The sequence below is a fragment of the Indicator indicator genome, chromosome 15, assembly GCF_027791375.1.
Source record: "Indicator indicator isolate 239-I01 chromosome 15, UM_Iind_1.1, whole genome shotgun sequence".
In the NCBI taxonomy this organism is placed as follows: Eukaryota; Metazoa; Chordata; class Aves; order Piciformes; family Indicatoridae; genus Indicator; species Indicator indicator.
This window is the reverse complement of record NC_072024.1, coordinates 1,419,850-1,438,878: the sequence shown is the minus strand read 5'-3', so window position 1 is coordinate 1,438,878 and position 19,029 is coordinate 1,419,850. Positions and strand designations below refer to the sequence as shown.

General features: G+C 48.0%; 1 protein-coding gene across 1 annotated transcript; it reads left to right on the top strand.

Moving 5' to 3' along the window:
• The first annotated feature begins 2,120 nt into the window (after positions 1 to 2,120).
• ARL8B (ADP ribosylation factor like GTPase 8B) lies at positions 2,121 to 16,150 on the top strand. The gene is made up of 7 exons (XM_054387289.1): positions 2,121 to 2,243; positions 12,141 to 12,221; positions 12,930 to 13,003; positions 13,979 to 14,072; positions 14,701 to 14,768; positions 14,995 to 15,065; positions 15,859 to 16,150. Exons 1-7 carry the CDS (start codon positions 2,121 to 2,123, stop codon positions 15,906 to 15,908), a joined length of 561 nt encoding a protein of 186 aa, XP_054243264.1. The 3' UTR covers positions 15,909 to 16,150.
• The last annotated feature ends 2,879 nt before the right edge of the window (positions 16,151 to 19,029 follow it).

Below are 19,029 nucleotides of genomic sequence, written 5' to 3'. Positions count from 1 at the left end.
CAATGTCTGTGGAGTGTGCCAGTGCCTGGAGGCAGAAGGTGTCCACTTTTGCATTCAACCCTCTTTTATGGAGAAGAGTCCTCCATAGCCTGATCCTAGTGCCCTGAAAGAAGCTCCTCAATAAATGAAGCACAGCAAGCTAACAAAGTATGAGAGAAAGCCTGGACTGCTTCCACTCTGCTTCTGTAGACTCCTCATGATGTTTTTTTTCAGCTACATCTTCATTTGCTCAGCCCAGGTCCTTCCTGCCTTGGCCTCATGCTGCAGAGGTCTCCACTTAGCCACCTGGAGAGCTGGAGCCACACAGTTAGTGGAGGATCCAAACAGTGAGCTCCTCAGTGAGCCATGTCTCTCTGGTGGGCAGCTGTTTAGAGGAGGTGTGGAATGTATTGTGTAAATGAAGATGTCCAGAGGTGGTAATTCTGGACCACTCTGATCACCTTGCCTTTTAAAAGCCATGCAGGTGTGTGCTTTTTCTTTCTCATTCTGCTCTTGGTTGAAGCTGGCAGATTTTCTAATCTCTACCTGCTGTTGGTTTTGCTGTACACAACTATGCTGGGAATGAAAATAAGCAGCTCCAGTTACCTGACCAGCAGCAAGGCTCCCAGGAGCAGCTCTGCTACGAGCCCAGGCTGAGGGAGCTGAGTTCAGCCTGGAGAAGAGCCCAAGGAGACCTAATAGGGACCTTCCAGTACCTGAAGGGGCTACAAGAAGGGTGGGGAGAAACTATTTGCAGTGATAGGATGGGGGCAGTGGCTTCAAATTAGAGAAGAACAGATTGGGATTGGATGTGAGGAACAAGTTCTGCACCAGGAGGGTAATGGAACACTGCAGCAGGTTGCCCAGGGAGGTGGTTGGGGCCCCATCCCTGGAGATATTTAAAGTGAAGCTCCTCAGGGCTCTGAGCAAGCTGCTCTAGTGGAGGATGTCCCTGCTGAGTGCAGGGGGCTTGGACTGGGTGACCTTTGGAGGTCCCTTCCAACCCAAACCATTTGTGATTCTGTGAAATCACCTGGAAAAACTTCCATGCAAACTGCATGGATTCCTGGCAGGAGCTTCTGGAGACTGGCAACTTTTGTAAGAATAACTGAGAACAAGGAGGTGATGGGGGTTGAGCATTAGTTTTTGGAAGCCCCAAGAGCAACACACAGGGTTTTAAGAGAGAGTTCACTTACTTCAAGAGCACTCTGCATCTGTCACATGAGAATATTATGGTTAATAGTTCTTTATCTCTAGTCCTCTGCATGCCCAAGACTTGGATGCAGTTCAGTAGTTCATGGGATGAAACTGAAGCTTTTATGTGGCCAACCTGAGAGACTAACAAGCCACAGGATGCAGCAAGAACAGCACCCACAATCGATGCCCTTTGTAGTTGGAGCTTCAACCCTGCATGCTGCCTTGGTGGGGTCCTGCTTCCCACTCTGCAGGAGGGCAGAGTGGCCAGGGTGGCTCTGGGGGCCCTCAGCAGATGGCTGGGGCACTTCTGTGGGGCCGAGCAGAGGAAGAGGCTGAGGATGGGTCAAGAACCATGGGCTAGGAGCAGAACAGCAGTGAGAGCAGTGGGATGTGGAGTTAGGGCATCTTATGTGGCCCATGGCATGGTACCTGGGCAGGCACGAAGGGCTGAGACGCCCTCCTACAGCACTTGCCCCAGGTTGAGGGGCTGTGTGCAGCCTAGGCGGAGTTAGAGAATGGTCTTAGAGGGCTTCTCCAGCCAAAACGATTCTGTGAGTCTGCGATTTCGTGACTCTCAGACGATGATGCTGAAGGCTGCGAGCAGACACTCCGCAGGCTCCCGGCCCTAGGTGGCGATGCTGAGGCTTGGAGCAGACGTCCCCGCCCCTCGCAGCGCGGCCGCACCTCCTCCCCGCCCTCCATGCCGCTGCGGTCCTCCCCGGGCGCTGTTCTGGCAGCTGCCAGCAGGCGGCGGTACAACGCGGCGCGGCGGCAGGCGGTTGCGCGGCCGCTCTTGCCGGGCGGTGAAGAGGCGTCATATGACCGCGGCGCGGGGGCGAGCGGGGCCGTGTGGGAGCGCGCCGGTGTCCGCCAGCCGCCGTCGGAGCCAGTCTCCGGGCCCAGCCTTGCCAGTGCCCCCGGCTCGTCCGCTCCCCGCCGCCACCATGCTGGCGCTCCTCTCCCGGCTGCTGGACTGGTTCCGCTCGCTTTTCTGGAAGGAGGAGATGGAGCTCACCCTGGTGGGGCTGCAGTACTCGGGCAAGACCACCTTCGTCAACGTCATCGCGGTGAGCGGGCCGCGGCGGGACGGGGCTAGGCCGCTCCGGGGCCTGGGGGGGGCCTGGGGGGGAGCCGCGGCCTGTGCGGGCCCGGCAGGAGGGAGCCGATGCCGAGACAGCGCCCGGGCCGGGCTGGGAGCGGCCTGGTGTCCGGCCTCGCTGGCTCCTGCCCGGGCTTCCCCGCACACACGGTTGTGTCTCGGTACGTGGAGCTGAAGTGCTGAGGGGAGGCTGTGCGGCTGGGCTGCCCGGGATTAGGCACGGCTGCCCTTGCTGCGGAGGCTCTGGGAGAGGCTGCTGAGCTATCCTCGATAGCTGCTGTGCTTCCATAAACCTTTGTGTGCTGATGGGACCCGACAGAGCACCGAGAGCTGTAGCAGAGCACAGCTCCGCAGGGTGCTCTGAAGGCTTCTCCGTGTGTTAGTACGGCTGGGTGCGTGTTAGCATAATGGTTGGACTCGATCATCTTAAAGATCTTTTCCAACCCCAACGATTCTATGATTCTGTGAAGAGTGTCTTCAGCTACTTCCTCCCATTTCACTCTTTTCTTAATGCTCCACTGTAAATGATTTAAGTGTTTCCCACTCGTGGTTCTTCTGTCAGATTTTTTGCTTATTCTGATTGCTGATGCCTGTATCAAATCATCTACTTTCTCTTAAGGTATGCATCAAGAAGTACAAGTTCCCAGCCTAACAGCAGCAGGCTGCTGAACTCGGGCCTGCTTATCTGACGATCTGCCTGGAGCAGATGAAGGAAGGGTGTGGGAATGCTCCTACATGAAGCTTTTCCATTGTTGAACAAAATAAAGAGTGGCTTGCTTAAATGCCTTCAGCAGTGTCCTGTTCTGCAGAGGTGACAGCAAACAGCCAGAGAGACCAGCTGGAATTTTGGAAGTCCTTTTAGAGAGGCTGAAATGGGAAACCAGGTTACCTTCTGGTTTTGCAGTCAGCACGACTGATTTGAATGCAGTGTACCCAGAGTGAGAAAGCTGATGTCTTCAACCTTGGATTGAGCAAACCTTCCGTGTTTTGGTTGTTTGAGGTATTTTGAGGCTGTATCCTTAATGTTACTGAGTATTTTTATGGATATATTTATTTGTCAGTCGAATGTGTTACTGGATAGGAGAGGGACTCACACTCTCTTGCAGTTATGCATAATCCTTGTCACACTGACTAGCTGTCAAAACACAACCAAGCTCTGGTGTAGCTGAGCATGTTGACACGCAGTGGGCTTCATGATAATTGTGTGAAATGTGTCCTCCCTCACAAGAGGTAACTCTTCTCTGCCTGGTTGTGTTTAGTTGAAAGTTGCTGGACTAACTGAGAATGCCAGAAGCCTTTTCTTTCACCCACAGCAGTGGCTGCCACTGCCTCTGGGCTTGGATTTCTCAAAATGGAACTCTGAAAATGTTGAACAACCTCAATCTGTGGCTGCTGAACTGATGCTGGTCAGTGCTTTCTTGCAACTTGGGGTACTGAGGTCACGCTGCAGGTCTTTTTCTTGTCTTCTCTGGTGATGACACTTGACAAAGCACTGGTCTGAGGTACCAGAAGCACATCTCCTTTGGAGGCTTACTGTGAAACAGTGCTGCAGATATGTGGAGCAGTACAGAGTGGTTGTTTTAGTTGCATCTTACTTTAAAGCATCTATGTTATCTCAGCTGGTAAAAGTACTCCTACATGAAGCTGACTTCTGCATCCAGCTTGCTTTGCTAGGGCTTGAATCTTGCAAGGTTTCAACCACAGGTTAGGAGCACACCCAGAAATTTATCTGGGTAAGTGTTGTTCAAATTGCCTTGCAAAACTGAGTGAAATAAGGAGGAAGTCATTAGGCATAATGACACAGCCTCATTAGCTGCTTTGGGTTTGGAGGTAACAACTCACATTTCTGAAGTTTTTAATTGGGGAAATCTACAAACCAAAACCAACCAATGAGGGGATTTGCTGAGGGTTTTGTTACTGGTTTTGAAGAGATAACAGCATGAACTTCAGCTGTCAGCACAGGATTGCTTCTCAGAAAGAGCTAACTTGGTAGTTGCTTCCTTGACTGACTGGAATTCAGAGCATGCATTTGGGAAGGAGTGCTGGAAAACTAACTGCTCTCTGCAGGCCACTTAATGGTGTGGATAGAGGTAGCTGCTGAGCACTGGGATTCCATAAAGCTAAAATGAAAGGAATGACACAGCAAGATGCTAGTCCTGTAGAACAGCTCTAAAAGCTGGATTACCTACCAGGAGCTGGGTATGGCTTGGAAGGCTGCATTCGGCCTAACAAAGGGCTGCTACCAGGCTCTTGAGTATAATTGAATAGAAATCTGTAATGTAATCAATGCCAATCAAGTCAGGCATGTGCAACTAGAGATAAAACCCAAGCCAATATCACAGGAGGCTTGATAGAGCATCAGGCTAGCGCTGAAGTGAAAGGCCATGAAAAGCAGACAGTCCAGTTCTAGAATGATCTTTTAGGTTGCTGGCTGGTTTGGGTCCTGTTTACTCCTCCAGTGTAAACAAGCACTTAGTTTGTAATCAGAGCAAACTTAGTTTGACTAAGAGGTTTTAAGACCAACCTTAGCAGTGAAACCTTGTTAAGAGCAGGTTGCAACTCCTGCAGCTTCTGCTTTGCTAAGGCTCTGTGTTAGTCACTGTCTCTAATTAGATATAAAGCATAAGTTTTCCCTGTGTGTGAGTAAACTTGCTCACAAGGGAGGAGATCATTTCTTCCTGCTCCTCATTTCCATCATGGAGATGGCCTGTGGCTCTTACTCAGAGAAACTACCTGTCATCCTGCTGTCACAGTTTGAATTGTTAGCTTCTTATCTGAGGCCTTGAAATGCCCCTGCACTATCTTCTGCTGTTTGCATCTCTGCAGCCAGTGCCTTTCTTTCATCAGGCTGACTCCCAGGCACGTTGCTGTGGGGATCTACCAGAGACAGCCCAGCTCCACAGCCATGTGGTGCAACTGAAACATGACAAGTAAACTGACTCTGCTCCCAGTGCATGTGGTGGACCAGGGCACACTTGCTCAGTTTCTGAAGTGTGCTTCACCCAAGTGTGCTTCCTAGTGTCAAGTCTTGCTTGAATGCCAGTAGAGCAATCCTTGATCCGGGTGTTTGGCACTGGAATGCTGAAGTTGGACAGCCTGATCCTCAGCAGGCAGGAGAGGAGGGTGAGAGGGAGGCAGGCTTTCCTGATAAGGTTTAACTCCTTCCCAGTTAGACTTTCGTGCTTCAATTGTCAGGTTTAACTCTCCCTCCCTAACTGAGTCTTCCTGATGCAGTTCCCAGGTTTGACTCAACCAGTTCTGTTTGTGGTGATGAGATAAACAAGGTCCCTTGTTAAGATTTATGTTGAAGCCCAACTTTGTGTGGTTTGGTTTTTAACTCTGGAGTATTTGACAAAGCTTTGAATGAGGCCTTCCTTTCTAGAGAGTGTTTGAAATGCCTCTCAGCAAAAGATTCCTTTGGCCAGTTGGGAGCTGTGACTTCCTTCCTCATGACTGTTAGAAGTAACTTTGACTTAGAGAAGTCACACTGGGGAAGTGTGGAAAAAGATTGCTCCAAAGAGCTTTGCTGCTGCTTTGGTGCCTTCTGAAACACCCAGGTAGGTCATAAACAGAGTCTGTTGTCACTTTGTACACATGGTAGCTAAGTGAGAAGGTTGATAGAGTTCTAAGTGAAGTGTTTCTTAATCACAGAAGCCTCTTGAAATGGATTGCTTCACTTCATTAGCTAATAAAGCCAATCTGGGCTAACTCATATACCAGTTCATGCTCTGAGGGCTTGCTGTACCCCAGGTGGACTGAAATCAGAATCTGCTTCTTCCTTTGTGGTCTTAAGTTCCCCTACAGGAATCTTTAAGCAATGGAACACCTGGAGAAAGCTTCTTTCCTGACTAGCAGAGGTGTACAGTGCCCTAAGCTCCTACATGACTGACCTTTAGACAGAAAAGATGCCTTTGTAGGTCTTCACTGCTGTCTGGTAGTTACAGGATAAGCAGTCCATCTCCTTTTGAATATTCCATTGCATAAAAATGCATTTTCTTATCTGAAAAAAGTGGTTTGCTTTTTACAGCAACCATTTGTAGAAGGTCTGCTATGGAAGCCTTCAAGGGGACTGTTAGATAACAAGGATTGAAGCTCTTAAACTAGAGCTGAAGCTTCTGAATGGGACCACAAGCAGGTGATACACTGAACTCTTTCAAGAAGGAGCTGGACTACAGGAACCAGAGAGTGGAGTTGTCCATGTTTGGTGCACTTCTTGGTTGAGACTCTGGATACTGCAGATGAGGCTTAGGGTAGTGGTAGCTTTAAAAGGGAAGTTCTGAGAGTTGTGGCATTTTGAAGTGTGAATAGGAAGGAATTGAGGGATGAACAGCAGGGCTTAAGGTAGATGCTGATTCAGGTGGATTGGGAGTGTCCTGGCTGGAATCCACACTCCAGTGATGATGTCTCCTAGTTGGGCTTGTTTGCAATCTCTTCTAGATGGATGAAGAGTTTTATGAGCCAAGATGATAAATCTTTGTTGTGTAGTAACAAAGCCTCTATGAAGAAATCTCTCCTGTGACAGTAATGAATCACGTTGGCTTTGAGATGCAAGCTGAAGGCTGCCCTGACCTTTTCTCTCCTTACAAAGAATCTCCTTGTGCAGGCTGTGGAATCAAAGTCTGGTAGCTGTGAACTGGTGGTTGAGGACCTTGTGAATGGACTTCAACATCAAACTGCTGTGTGCTTCCCACTGCCAGCAGGAGAGAGCTACCACTCAGCTGCTCTTTGGACACTAGGAGGAAGCTCTTGGACATTAGGAGGAAGTTCTTCATGATGAGGGGACTGGAATACTGGAACAGGTTGCCCAGGGATGTGGTTGAGGCCCCATCCCTGGAGACGTTCAAGGTCAAACTTGATGGGGCCCTGAGCAACTTGATCTAGTTGGAAGTGTCCCTGCTCCCTGCGGGGGGTTTGGACAAGATGACCTTCAAGGGATCCCTTCCAACCCTATGTGTTCTGTGATTGTAGCTGGAATGAAAGAAGAGAGGACACCAGTTGGACTGCTGCAGTTTGAGTTCTGCCTTTAATGGTTCTTTTAATGTCTGGAAATGAATTTTTAAGGACAATGCAGGAAGCAGGAATTCCAGCCTTGTGCTGGATTACTTGATGGAGCTGCTTAGGGCTTGGTGCTGACAGCCTGCTAAGCACAGCTCCCTGGAAGTCGGGAGTCTTCTGGCTGTAGTCTGTGGCTATTGGAGAGGCAGAGCAAGGAGGCAGTGTGCTTTGGTTTGCTTTTACTTGAGACAATTGGCAATAGTAGGCTTAGTAAGCAGCTTGCTTTAATAACTATTAAGAAAGATTAAACTTGAATGCTTATGGCCATGCTTTGGCACATCTGGTGGTGGTTCAGAGCACACAGCAAAGCTGGGCTTAGCTGGTGGCCAGGCTGGGATCTGGCAGGGAGATGGAGAGAGCAAGTTATAAATGCTGCAGGCCAGGAGGTCCAGGGAGGGGATGCTGCTCCTCTGCTCTGCTCAGACCTGCCTGGGGTGCTTTGTCCAGCTCTGGAGTCCTCAACACAAGAAGGACATTAATCTGTTGGAATGGGTCCAGGAAGACAGTCTCAAAAATGATCCAAGGGCTGGAGCACCTCTCCTACAAGGACAGAGCTGGGATTGTTCCATGTGGAGAAGAGAAGGCCTTCTTGTAGCCTTTCAGTACTTAAAGGGGCCTGTAAGAAAGATATGAACAGACTTTTGAGCAGGGTCTGTTGTGACAGGACAAGGGATTATGGCTTTAAACTGAAAGAGGGAGATTTAGAGTGGAGAGAAGGAAGTTATGTGGTGAGACCCTGGCCCAGGTTGCCCAGGGAAACGATAGATGTCCCATCCCTGGAACCATTGCAGGGTTGTTTGGGGTTCTGAGCAACTGCTGTAGTTGCAGATATCCCTGCTGAGTGCAGGGGGTTGTACTAGATGCCCTATAAAGTCTGTGGTTCTGTGATTCTGGGCTGTGCAAGAGTTGGTGGCAACAGGAGACGTGAGGTGAGCTGAACTAAAGCCATCCAAGTGGGTAGGTGTTGGCCCTGTGCTGGACTGCAGGGCAGGGACCTAGCTCAGTCTGGAAGCAGTTTTGCTCCTCTGAATAATCCTTATCCAACAAGTGCTCAGACAGGTAAATGGGTTCATGGGGCACTGAAGTTGTGTGCTTGGGTTCATCAGGACCTTGGAGTATTGAAGAGGGAAGATCTCTCAAACCAGGAGGCTTAAAGGCTGAAAGGTTCTTTCAGTGTGTGCTCTCTGAAGTTGGGTCTGGTTAGTCTCCTCTCTTACCTTTCACACAGGGGCTAGAGTTCCTGGTTTTGTGACCTTCAGCCACCAGTTTGTATTAGTGCTGTATGGTCTGATGGCTTCATTCAGAATCACTTCTGGTACACAGTGTTGGTCTTCCAAGCCCAGCAGCTGCCTGGTGGAATACTCACAAGTGCTGCAAACAGATGTTCCTGCTAGGTTTGTAAGCAGCTACTCTGCCTGTCCTTGAAGAGTGTTTGAGCAATGCTGCTGTGTGTGACAACAGCCAAGAGCTTTCAGAGCAGGGTCTGAAAACATTTCTGTGCTTATCAAGCTTGTTTTAAAGCTGGTCTCTGTTTTAGGAGGAGAAAACATGAGACTGTGAACACACAGTGATAGGGCTGAGTAATCTGCTCAGAGGGGGGCAGGGAAGTCTGCTTCAAACAGAAGTGCCTGCTGCTAAAAGCATGTTCTTCTTGTTTGGTGTGAGTAGCGTTTACATAGCAATGTTCCCAAGATGCAGCTGAATTTTTTGTCTGTTGAGGTAGTAAACAAAAGCCCTCTGAATTCTAGATTAAGAAAACCCTTTCTGGGCCAAGACAGTTGGATGCAATAGAAGAACCTGGCAAAGGAGATCACTGCCTGCCAGCAAAATAATTTTAACCATATTCTTGTTTTTTAATGTGTCTTAAAGTGACTGCTGGTAGCTGTTGTTAGGTACCACAGTGACCACAGGAGCCTCCACGCCGAGACCATTTGTGATTTCTAGGCAAGTCAGAGCAAGTTTTTATGCCACTTGGATGTGCAGGGTGGGTAGAGTGTACTTGGAAAGTGGTAAAAAGTGCTGTTCTGAAGGTTCCGTGAGAGCTTTGTGGTGGATCACAGCAATTTCTTCAACATGGCATTGAACATGTGGCAAATGGGGTGCTGCTCCCAGCTGAAGGACTCTGGCCTGAAAGTGCTGAGAGAAGGTGAAGAGTCTGGAAGTGTCTGGGAATAGCTGATGGCATTTAGGGTAATATGAAGTAGCACCAAGAGGTGGAGGTTCAAGGAGTGCTTGGGAGTTGTTTGGTTAGGACATGTGGGTGTAGGGTGTGACTGCAGAGGCAGGAATGCAGTGGGTCTGGAGCAACCACAGCAAGCTGACCCTTCGAAGGCAAGATTGGCATTGTCTGCTCTATGTACTCCACTAAGCTGCATCAGACATGGAAAGGACCATGGTTAAACATCTGCTTCATCAGACTGGCTGAAGTGGGCAGCTCTATACTGGAAGGTTGTGCAGCTACCTTGCTGAGCCAGCAGAAGGCTCAGAGTAGTTTCTGAGGCAGTGCTGCATAAGACTGGCCTGTGCTGTTCTGTGGAGCTTAGTTGAAACTTCTTACAAAGGAGAATACAGAACACCTGCCAAGGGAGGTTTCAGCTGTCCATTTGCAGGTCATCACTCTTTTGACTGTTGGATTCAGGGACTTAGTGACTTTTTTTTTTTTTTTAAAACTTTTAAAACTCTGTTAGTCTGTATAGCCTTGCATCTGGAGAGCAGATCTTAAATGTGAGAAATCACCACCTCCTCAGGGATCTGCTGGCTTCACATCCAAGTTCTGGATGCTGTTCAGTTTTGGAGGTCAACAGCAGTAGCAACTTGCTGGTGAACTGAAGGACTTGGCCAAATAAGCTCAGATGAGACTGCTCTCATCTGGATGTTTTCAGCTGACTTCTAATGTCCATCAGCATTGCACTGAAGGCTGTACTGTGTGAAGGCTGCAGCTCCAGTTTGCTAGTGAAAGATCACAAGAGTTTTTTGGGGGGATATACGCAAGGGGAGCAAGCTGTGGGCTTCCAGGCATAGGAGTGAATGGACAAAGTATTGGTGGTACAAGCTGGGCATCTTCTGGTTGCAAGCTATGGACAGCAGGGACTCACAGCATTGCCTGGCAGGTACTGCTCAGCTTATGAGCTGTTGGGCCCTGACTCTGTAGGGTGTTGTAATGTTTACTTCATAGATCCTAAAGGGCTTTGAACTCAGGCTAGCTTCTGTGTGCCACACCAGGGGAGAGGAGCAGCCTTTCTGCTGCTGTGATACCAGACCCTGATTAAACAACTGAGTGCATCTGAGCCAGCCAAATCTGGTTGCCTGTCTGGAGCTCAAACCCATGGTGGATGTGGTGAGATCCTTAATGGCCACTGTGGCTGAGAATCACCTTCTGCCAAACAACCAAGGAACCTGTGCTTGCTATCACTTGTTATGACTCCTGGCTTAGCTACAGGAGACAGCTGTGAACTTGGCTCTCAGGCTGGTACAGATAAAAGTGTAGCAGGCAGTAAAACATCTGCCACCAGAGATGCTCAGCTTCTGGTGGAAGCAGCCTGAAACAGTCTCCAGTTACATTTTGAGTGCCTCTTCCAGTGCCGAACAGGTTGGACACTGTGTAGCTAGCAGGAAGCAGACCTGTCAGGTCCTTCCACTCCGCAGCCTCCTACAACTCCTCAGGGAGTTAACTCATAGCTGTGGGTTGGAAGCTTACTCCCAGGAGTGATTTATTGCTGTAACTGCTGACCACAGAGCAGCTTACGTCAGAGGAAGATCTCGTGGGTGCTTCTAGCTGCCAGGTAGCCAGGAGGCCCTGATGGGCAAGGCTTGGCTGTAGCAGAAGCAGGTGTCTAGCTCTTCTCCTACACCTGCCCATCTGCTGAGCAATGCAAAGCACTCCTCCCCAAGCAGCTTTGTTCCCCTGACTGCCTCAAGGCTTGAAAACTTAAGTGCACCAGTGCAGACTAGGGATTGACCTGCTGGAAAGGAGCTCCATGGAGAAGAACCTTGGCGTCCTGGTGGACAGTGAGTTAGCCATGGGACAGCAATGTGCCCTTGTGGCCAAGGAGCCAACGGTCTCCTGGGGTGCATTAAGAAGAGTGTGGCCAGCAGATCGAGGGAGGTTCTGCTTGCCCTCTGCTCTGCCCTGGTGAGAACACATCTGGAAGACTGTGTACAGTTCTGGGCTCCTCAATCCAAGAGGGACAGGGAACTACTGGAATGTCCAACAGAGGCTGTGAGGATGATGCAGGGTCTGGAACATCTGTGTGATGAGGAAAGGCTGAGGGCCCTGGAGCTGTTTAGTCTGGAGAAGAGCAGGCTGAAAGGGGATCTTACTCATGTCTATAAATATCTGAAGGGTTGGGGGCAAGAAGGGGCCAGGCTCTTTTCAGTGGTGTCCCATGATAGGACAAGGAGCAATGGATACAAACTGGAACCCAGGAGGTTCCACCTCAACATGAGGGGAAACTTGTCTGCTGTGAGGGTGCTAGAGGCCTGGAGCAGGCTGCCCAGAAAGGTTGTGGAGTCTCCTTCTTTGGAGACTTCCAAGACCTTTCTGGTTGTGTTCCTGTGTGACCTGCCCTAGCTGACCCTACTTTGACAGGGCAGTTGGGCTTGATCTCTGGAGGTCCCTTCCAACTCCACCATTCTATAAGTGCTTGTAAGAAATGACTGATTTCACACAAGCTATGTAACATCCACGACTTCTTGGCTCTGACAGCTTCAGCTGGAAGGCAGATGGGTAGAAAAAGCTTCTGCTATGTGACACTGTAAATGAGCTGCATTAGATTATCACTAAATTCAACCTTCTGTGTTTTTTTTCCAGTCAGGTCAATTCAGTGAAGATATGATTCCTACTGTGGGCTTCAACATGAGAAAGGTCACAAAGGGTAATGTTACAATAAAGGTATGTTACCATTGATTGCCTCTTTAATCTCATGGAAGGTTGTTCTCAGCTTCTACCTGGATGCCCCCTCCTTGGAGGTGTTCAAGGCCAGGTTGGATGAGGCCTTGAGCAGCCTGGTCTAGTGGAAGATGTCTCTGCCCATGGCAGGGGGGTTGGAACTCGATGATCTTCAAGGTCTCTTCCAACCCAAACCAATTTGTGAATTTTCTGTTGGGACAAATACAGGAAAATGAAGAGGCCCAGCTAAATTAATTAGCTGAAGGATATGTTTACTGCTTGTTTATGAACTTTGTTAAATGAGAATCTCTGTGTGATTTCCAGGTTCATGGAGTACGATAGCTTTAATTTGAGTTAATTTTTACATGCTTAGGGCCCAGAAATCTCTTCTTCTCCTCATCAATATTGTCTGTGGGGAGGCTTACATCAAAAGCAAAGCTTTAAGTCAATATTTAGTTTTTTTTCCTGATGTACCACAGTGTGTAAACTTAGCACCCAGGTGTGTTCTTGCATCTGGTATAAGACACTTTATTTTTCACCTAGCTGCAAGCCCTGAGCAGCTGTGTGAGGCATTGTTTCTGACCTCCTGCAGTTGGCCTAGAAGAAAGGGGAAAGCTGTGGTTTGATTTCTTGTCTTATCTCTGTGTGCTGTGTTTGAACACTGCGTGGCTAAACTCTTCAAACTGTCTTTTTCCCTTTGTTGCCTTGAAGATTTGGGATATAGGAGGGCAGCCACGGTTTCGAAGCATGTGGGAACGATACTGCAGAGGAGTGAATGCTATTGTGTAAGTGTCATCTTCTGCCACCTGTCTGTAGCCTTCCTACCTGCACTGCTTGGTGCCCAGAAAGCCAGCTCAGTCCTGGGCTGATCTCCAGCAGCAGGGGCAGGGAGTGGATTCTGCCCCTCTCTGCTGAGACCCCACCTGCAGTGCTGGGTCTAGCTCTACAGTCCCCAGCACAAGAAGGACATGGAACTGTTAGAGGAGGCCACAAAGATGATCAGAGTGCTGGAGCACCTCTGCTATGAAGACAGGCTGAGAGAGTTGGGGTTGCTCAACCTGGAAAACAGAAGGCTCTGGGGAGACCTCAGAGCAGCCTGAAGGGGGCTGCAGGAAAGCTGGAGAGGAACTTTTGACAAAGGCATGGAGTGCCAGGATGAGGGGTGATGGATTCAGACTAGAAGAAGCCAGATTTAGATTAGACATTGGGAAGAAATTCTTTGCCATGAGGGTGCTGAGGCACTGGAACAGGTTGCCCAGAGAAGCTGTGGAGGCTCCAGTCCTGGCAGTGTTTAAATCCAGGCTGGATGAGGTCTTCAGTAAGCTGCTCTAGGAGGAGGTGTCCCAGCCTATGGCACGGGGGTAGGAACTGGATGATCTTTAAGGTCCTTTCCAACCCAACCCATTCTGTGATTCTGTGCTGACTCAGGAATATTTGTTTTAATTTTGAAACTGCTCCAACTATCCTGACCTTGCTTTCCCCTTAAGTTGAGGGCTGCAGCTGGGTTATTTTCTTAGCAGTGTCTGATCTGGCGTAGTGACTGCTCACTGTCTGAACTGGGTGGCAGTGCTGCCTGACTCAAAGAATCTTTCATCTCCTCTGATCTTTTGAGAATTTTTTTTTTTTATCAAGAGCCACAGTCTTTGCTCAGAAGATCCTGCTTTCAAGCCTTGTTGAGTGTGCTCAGAAGTGGCAGTGTAGAAGCTGCTCTCTCTGAAGCAGTTCAGTCTCACTGACCTCACCTCCCATTCTCTTTACAGCTACATGGTAGATGCTGCAGATCGTGAGAAAATAGAAGCCTCTCGAAACGAGCTGCACAACCTTCTAGATAAGCCCCAGTTACAAGGCATCCCTGTAAGTAACATTTGCCTGACACAGTGTTAAACTTCCTTAGGGGATGTGCATAATTCCAGCAACTCTGACAGCTGCCTTGAGCTCTGAAGGCAGTTTGTAAGGCTTAACCTTAGCAGTTACTTCAAGTACGAGCAATACCTGCCCCTAGTGCCTTAAATTGTTATCCTTCAGTGATTAAAATCCTTCAGTGAATTTATTCTTCTTAAAAGCCTCCAAGAAGAATAAAAGAAAATTCAAAGAGTAGAGAATTCTACAGCATGAGTTTGTGCTGTCTTCCAGAGTCTGCTATAGTACAGCTTAACCAGAGTGCAGCAGAATACAGAGGAAGTTTAGGGTATCTCAGCTGGGATTCTGCTGGGATTGTTCTCAGTTTTATCAGCTGATGTGTTCTCAGGCTTGCTTTTTGCACAGAGCAGTTTCTTTGTGACCCCTTTTTCCCTGTGGCTAGGCCAGTCTGACATACTCATCTGGTTTAAGAGTGAATGTTTCATTCTGTTAGATTTAAGTCAAGCGCAGACTGGTTGTCAGACTCCCCTGAAATTTAGGTTTTGGCTTGGTTGGGGGTTTCTGAGATTTGATTATTTATTTAAGTAAAGCTGCAGCTGTTTCCTTCTGCTCTGCATTTCAGGTTCTAGTACTTGGAAATAAGAGAGACCTTCCTAATGCTTTGGATGAGAAACAGCTAATTGAAAAGATGTAAGTGTAACCCTTCCTGAGGAAGGCTGCTTTAATTCAATCAATGAATTCTTCTCTGTAGGGTTCTTATCTAAGAAGCTGGCATTAAGCAGAGAAGCCAGCAATAGGAGGTAGCTGAAACATTGCATAGAAGCAATTAACATGGAGAAGACGAAGGGGAAGAGTTTAGATTCTCTCGAGTCTTTGTTGGAAGTGAAGTGTGTTTGAAATGTTCTCTCTTCCACAGGAACCTTGCTGCTATTCAGGACAGAGAAATCTGCTGCTACTCAATTTCTTGCAAAGAGAAAGATAATATAGGTAATTATTAACCTAAACCAGCAGGCATTGTGAGGAGCTGGCAGAGGATGGATTTGGGGGATTGTAACTTCTTAAACACAAAGCTTACTGGCTGCAGGAAACTGCTAACAAATCAAAGAGCAATGTGTAAGTGCATTGGTGATGTTGACTTGAGGGTGCCAGAAGTAGACTCAACATCTTTCCAGCAAAAATGAACAGCCTGGGGAATTCTCCTGGCCTCTTATCCCAGAAGCCCAGGTCACCTTGCCATCACTTAAAGACTCAAATGGTGGCTAGGAGAAGCTGATACTCCCCTCCTGTCCTGTCTCCTACCCGAGGCTCACAGCACAAATGAGCATCCCTGGTGCTACAAGGGAGGTACTGCTGGAAGCACTGGGCTGGTGTGGTGTTAGTGCATGTCACCTCCTTAGGAGGCCCTTCTTCAGCCATTGAGGAGCTTGGTGCCTTGTAGGGCCAAACTAACTTTGCTCTCATCAGGTGAGGAGAGGCAGACTGGCTAGGTAGAGTAGCACTGATCTGAACCTGTGAGCCATACCAAAGCATCAGCTTAAGGGATGTCTTCTAGAGGTGTGGTTGACAGGAACCAAGATGTCTGGGGCAGTTGCTTTGACTATTACTTCAATGATGCTAGGCAGGACCAAAGCACAGACAGCAAGCATTCCAAAAGGATATTCTGTTGATTTGTCCTGGACCATCCTTAGGAGAAGGGCTGCTTGTGTTTGAGGCATACCAAAGTAATGCCAGTTACACAGATGGACACTTGAATGTGGGACTTCTTCTCTTCTCTCTTTAGATATCACGCTTCAGTGGCTTATTCAGCATTCAAAATCTAGAAGAAGCTGAAGTCTTCCTGGAATCTCCAGTACCAGTTGGCCATAATCTCAGTTGTCCACTTCCCTCCATAATGAGATATTGCCTCCCCCCCAGCCCCAAAATCCTGTATCCAGAATCTGCCTTTTCACAGTTCATTTCTCATGTGCACTGCTGAAGACTTGTATTCCTATTCTGTCACCAACCAACTAGAGTTGTCATGATAAAGTCAGCACAAGTATTTATTTTACAACCATCTGTGGTGGGGAGGGATGTACGGGGGGGTGCTTTTTAAAGGAAAACAAACAAATATCTCTCTACCATGTTAACTTGCTGGTACCACTCTGTTCTGGTGTTTCAGGGCCAGGTTTTTATATGATTTTCAGCCAGTGTTTTATTTTTAGTGTTTAGTGGCTTGAAGATGCTGATGCTTGACAGCATTGAGATGCTGGAAGATGCCACATACAGTAGTTAGAAAACATTGAAGAGTGAGCTGTGGGACACTGATCTCACAGATGCATGTGATGTGTGTAAGCAGAGGAACTGAAGCTGTTTGCAGGGGGGGGTGGAGCACAAAGCCTAGATCAGCATCACTCATCTCCAGCTGAGATCTTCTCCTGTCACTTGAAACAACTCCTGTGATGAATTAGGGAAAAAGTCAACTGTTGAATATCATTTCTGTTCCTTCTCTTTAATATTTTCTCTGGGGATGGGGAGGGGATGGGAATGGACAATTCTGTCAAGCTAACAAAAATGTGGAGTATTCCAGCATGCAAACAAACTGCTAGGAACCATCAGACTTTGGTCAAATCCATTTTTCTATCTACAGATACTCGTGGTCTCTATCAGAAACCAGAACACGCATTCTGAGCAGCTGCATGCCACTTAAATTACTGATGGTTTTTTTTTTTTTTTTTGTATCCAGTCAGTCCTTTTGACCTTTAGCACAATGCCCCTGTGTAATTTGTCTGGTGTCTGTCCTGCTCCTGAAGTGGCTGGGCACAGTTTTCACCTGGTGCTATGGCAATCCCTAGGCTATTGTGACAACTCTAGACCTGCCTGCTTTCTCGATGTAACCACCTGTCAAAGGCTGTTGAGTGGCAAGAGGAAATGTTCTGCTGTGTCAAAGCACAAGAGAGCCAATGAGTCCATCTCCTGCAGTGTAGGGAAGTGTGTGGAACCTCCAGGTTGTCATTTGGTACTATTTTTTTTTTTTTTGGTAGCTTTACTTCCTCAGCATATTTAAAGGGACAGACTCGTTCTGAGTGCTTTGTTCATCCAGTAGTGCCAGTGTAGCTTCCCAGTGTCTGCAGATACAAGGTACACCTGCTTGTCTGGCCTCACACCGTGTGTGATTCTGCACCTCACTGTCAGAGTCTGTGCTTGGAAGCACTCCTTTGAGTCCAGATGGGTTCTGACCAGCCAGTTTTCATTGGAACTGCCATGGCCTTACTGTTCTGTACCAACTCTCGCACTGTTGCACAGACACTACGCGCTGCCTGCATTTTAACTTCCTTTTGTCCCCTTTCAGTTCTCTTGAAGCATGATTTCAATTAATTCATACTCTGGTGCTGTAGAGGAAGAGGGTATATTAACCTGCTGCTGTAGTCCCTAGTTCACCAGGAACTGCTACAGTTACTTTTATTTAGCAAACTTGCTTGTGCCTAAAATTAAGGAAACTAAACTAGAATGTGTGAATCTTCGTGGGGGGGACCAGGTCACTGTTTTAGTTAACTGGCCTATAGCTAAACTTGATGTGTTTGGTGTTGATATACTTCACTGCTTCCAGCGTTTATGGCATCCAAACACTACCAATTGTTAACCTGTGCATTACTCTCTGCATGTGAACAACTTATCCAACGACTGAACTTTGTAAATACGTGGAACTTTTTTTATTTAGGTGGATGCATCTGTTTGGTTTACTGCTCTCCAAGCTTTATTCAATAAACTTTATGTTTTGAGGGTTGTATTGACACTTAACCGACTGACTTGGTGTGGCTTGACTCCTGGCTTGGCAGTGTGGGGTGTCTGGCTGCTCTCCCAGCAGATGGCAGTGGGGGAAGAAGGGTGTACCTGAGCTGCTTTGTGTTCTGTGGTTCAGCAGTTCAAGGGAGACGTTTATAAAATCACCTTGCAGGCCTGGGACTTTCTTAGCTCTTATGTGAGCAAGCTTGGCTAGTCAGGCTTAAGCAGAAGTCAGTGACAAAGCAGTGGTCAGTTGGAGGGCCTTAAGCAGGGGCAGCCTTCTGGAGCTGTCTTTTCAGGAGCAAAATGCATGTTTCTACAAGCTTGTTTCTTGTCCTCAAGTCCAGAGTACAAACTTTGCCTTTCTAGCACGTGTCAGATGTAGCAGTACCTGACCATCCAGTGCCAGTCACAGCATGAAGAGATTTATCTCTGTGGAAAGTGAGGCTGTTGTTGACTGAGGTCTTGAACAACATCTTGGCAGTGATGTTAATTCAGAGTGACACCAATAGCTCTTCCCAGATGCTTTGCTGCATTAATTTGTCCTGGGTCACTGATTAACTTTTAGGAGCCTGTGTCAGCATCTTCCAAGTAACGGTCACAAATTGGGTGTCTTCTGTTCAGGGGTTGTCTCCATGTCAGCTTTCAGACTTGGTGCTGGAGCAGGTTAGTTTGTAGGCCTGAGTGCTGCTCAGTTAGCATCCTTCTCTGTGACTCAGCTGGTGGGAAGGACTAATGAACTGTGGGGCAAAAGATCCTGTGAGTCTCTTCAGCTGAGGGGGTTTCTTGCATGCCAACCAAAGCACCTGAGCTGAGCAACCAAAACAAGATGCTTCTAGATGCAGAATCTGAGAACAGTATTCCTGCTGTCAGATTTCTCACCTTGGCTGCTCTCATACTGGTCACCTGCATCAGCTGTGGTGTGAGCTTGGCTACAGCTGTTTGCTCAGTGTGCTATTGAAGAGTTTCTACTTCTAGATAGCACCAGCAAGGAGAGCTCAAGGAACCCCCTGTGGTGTGTTTACTCTAAAGATTAGCTTTGTATTACTCCACTCAATGATTCCACCTTGTTTTCCACAGCTCTTTCACAGTCCTTCCAGATGCTTTGAAGAAAATACATGAAGCTAGTGCAGAGGAGTTCCCTTTTCTGGTTGAGGGCTCCATTAACTCTCCAAGCACCTTTTGAAAC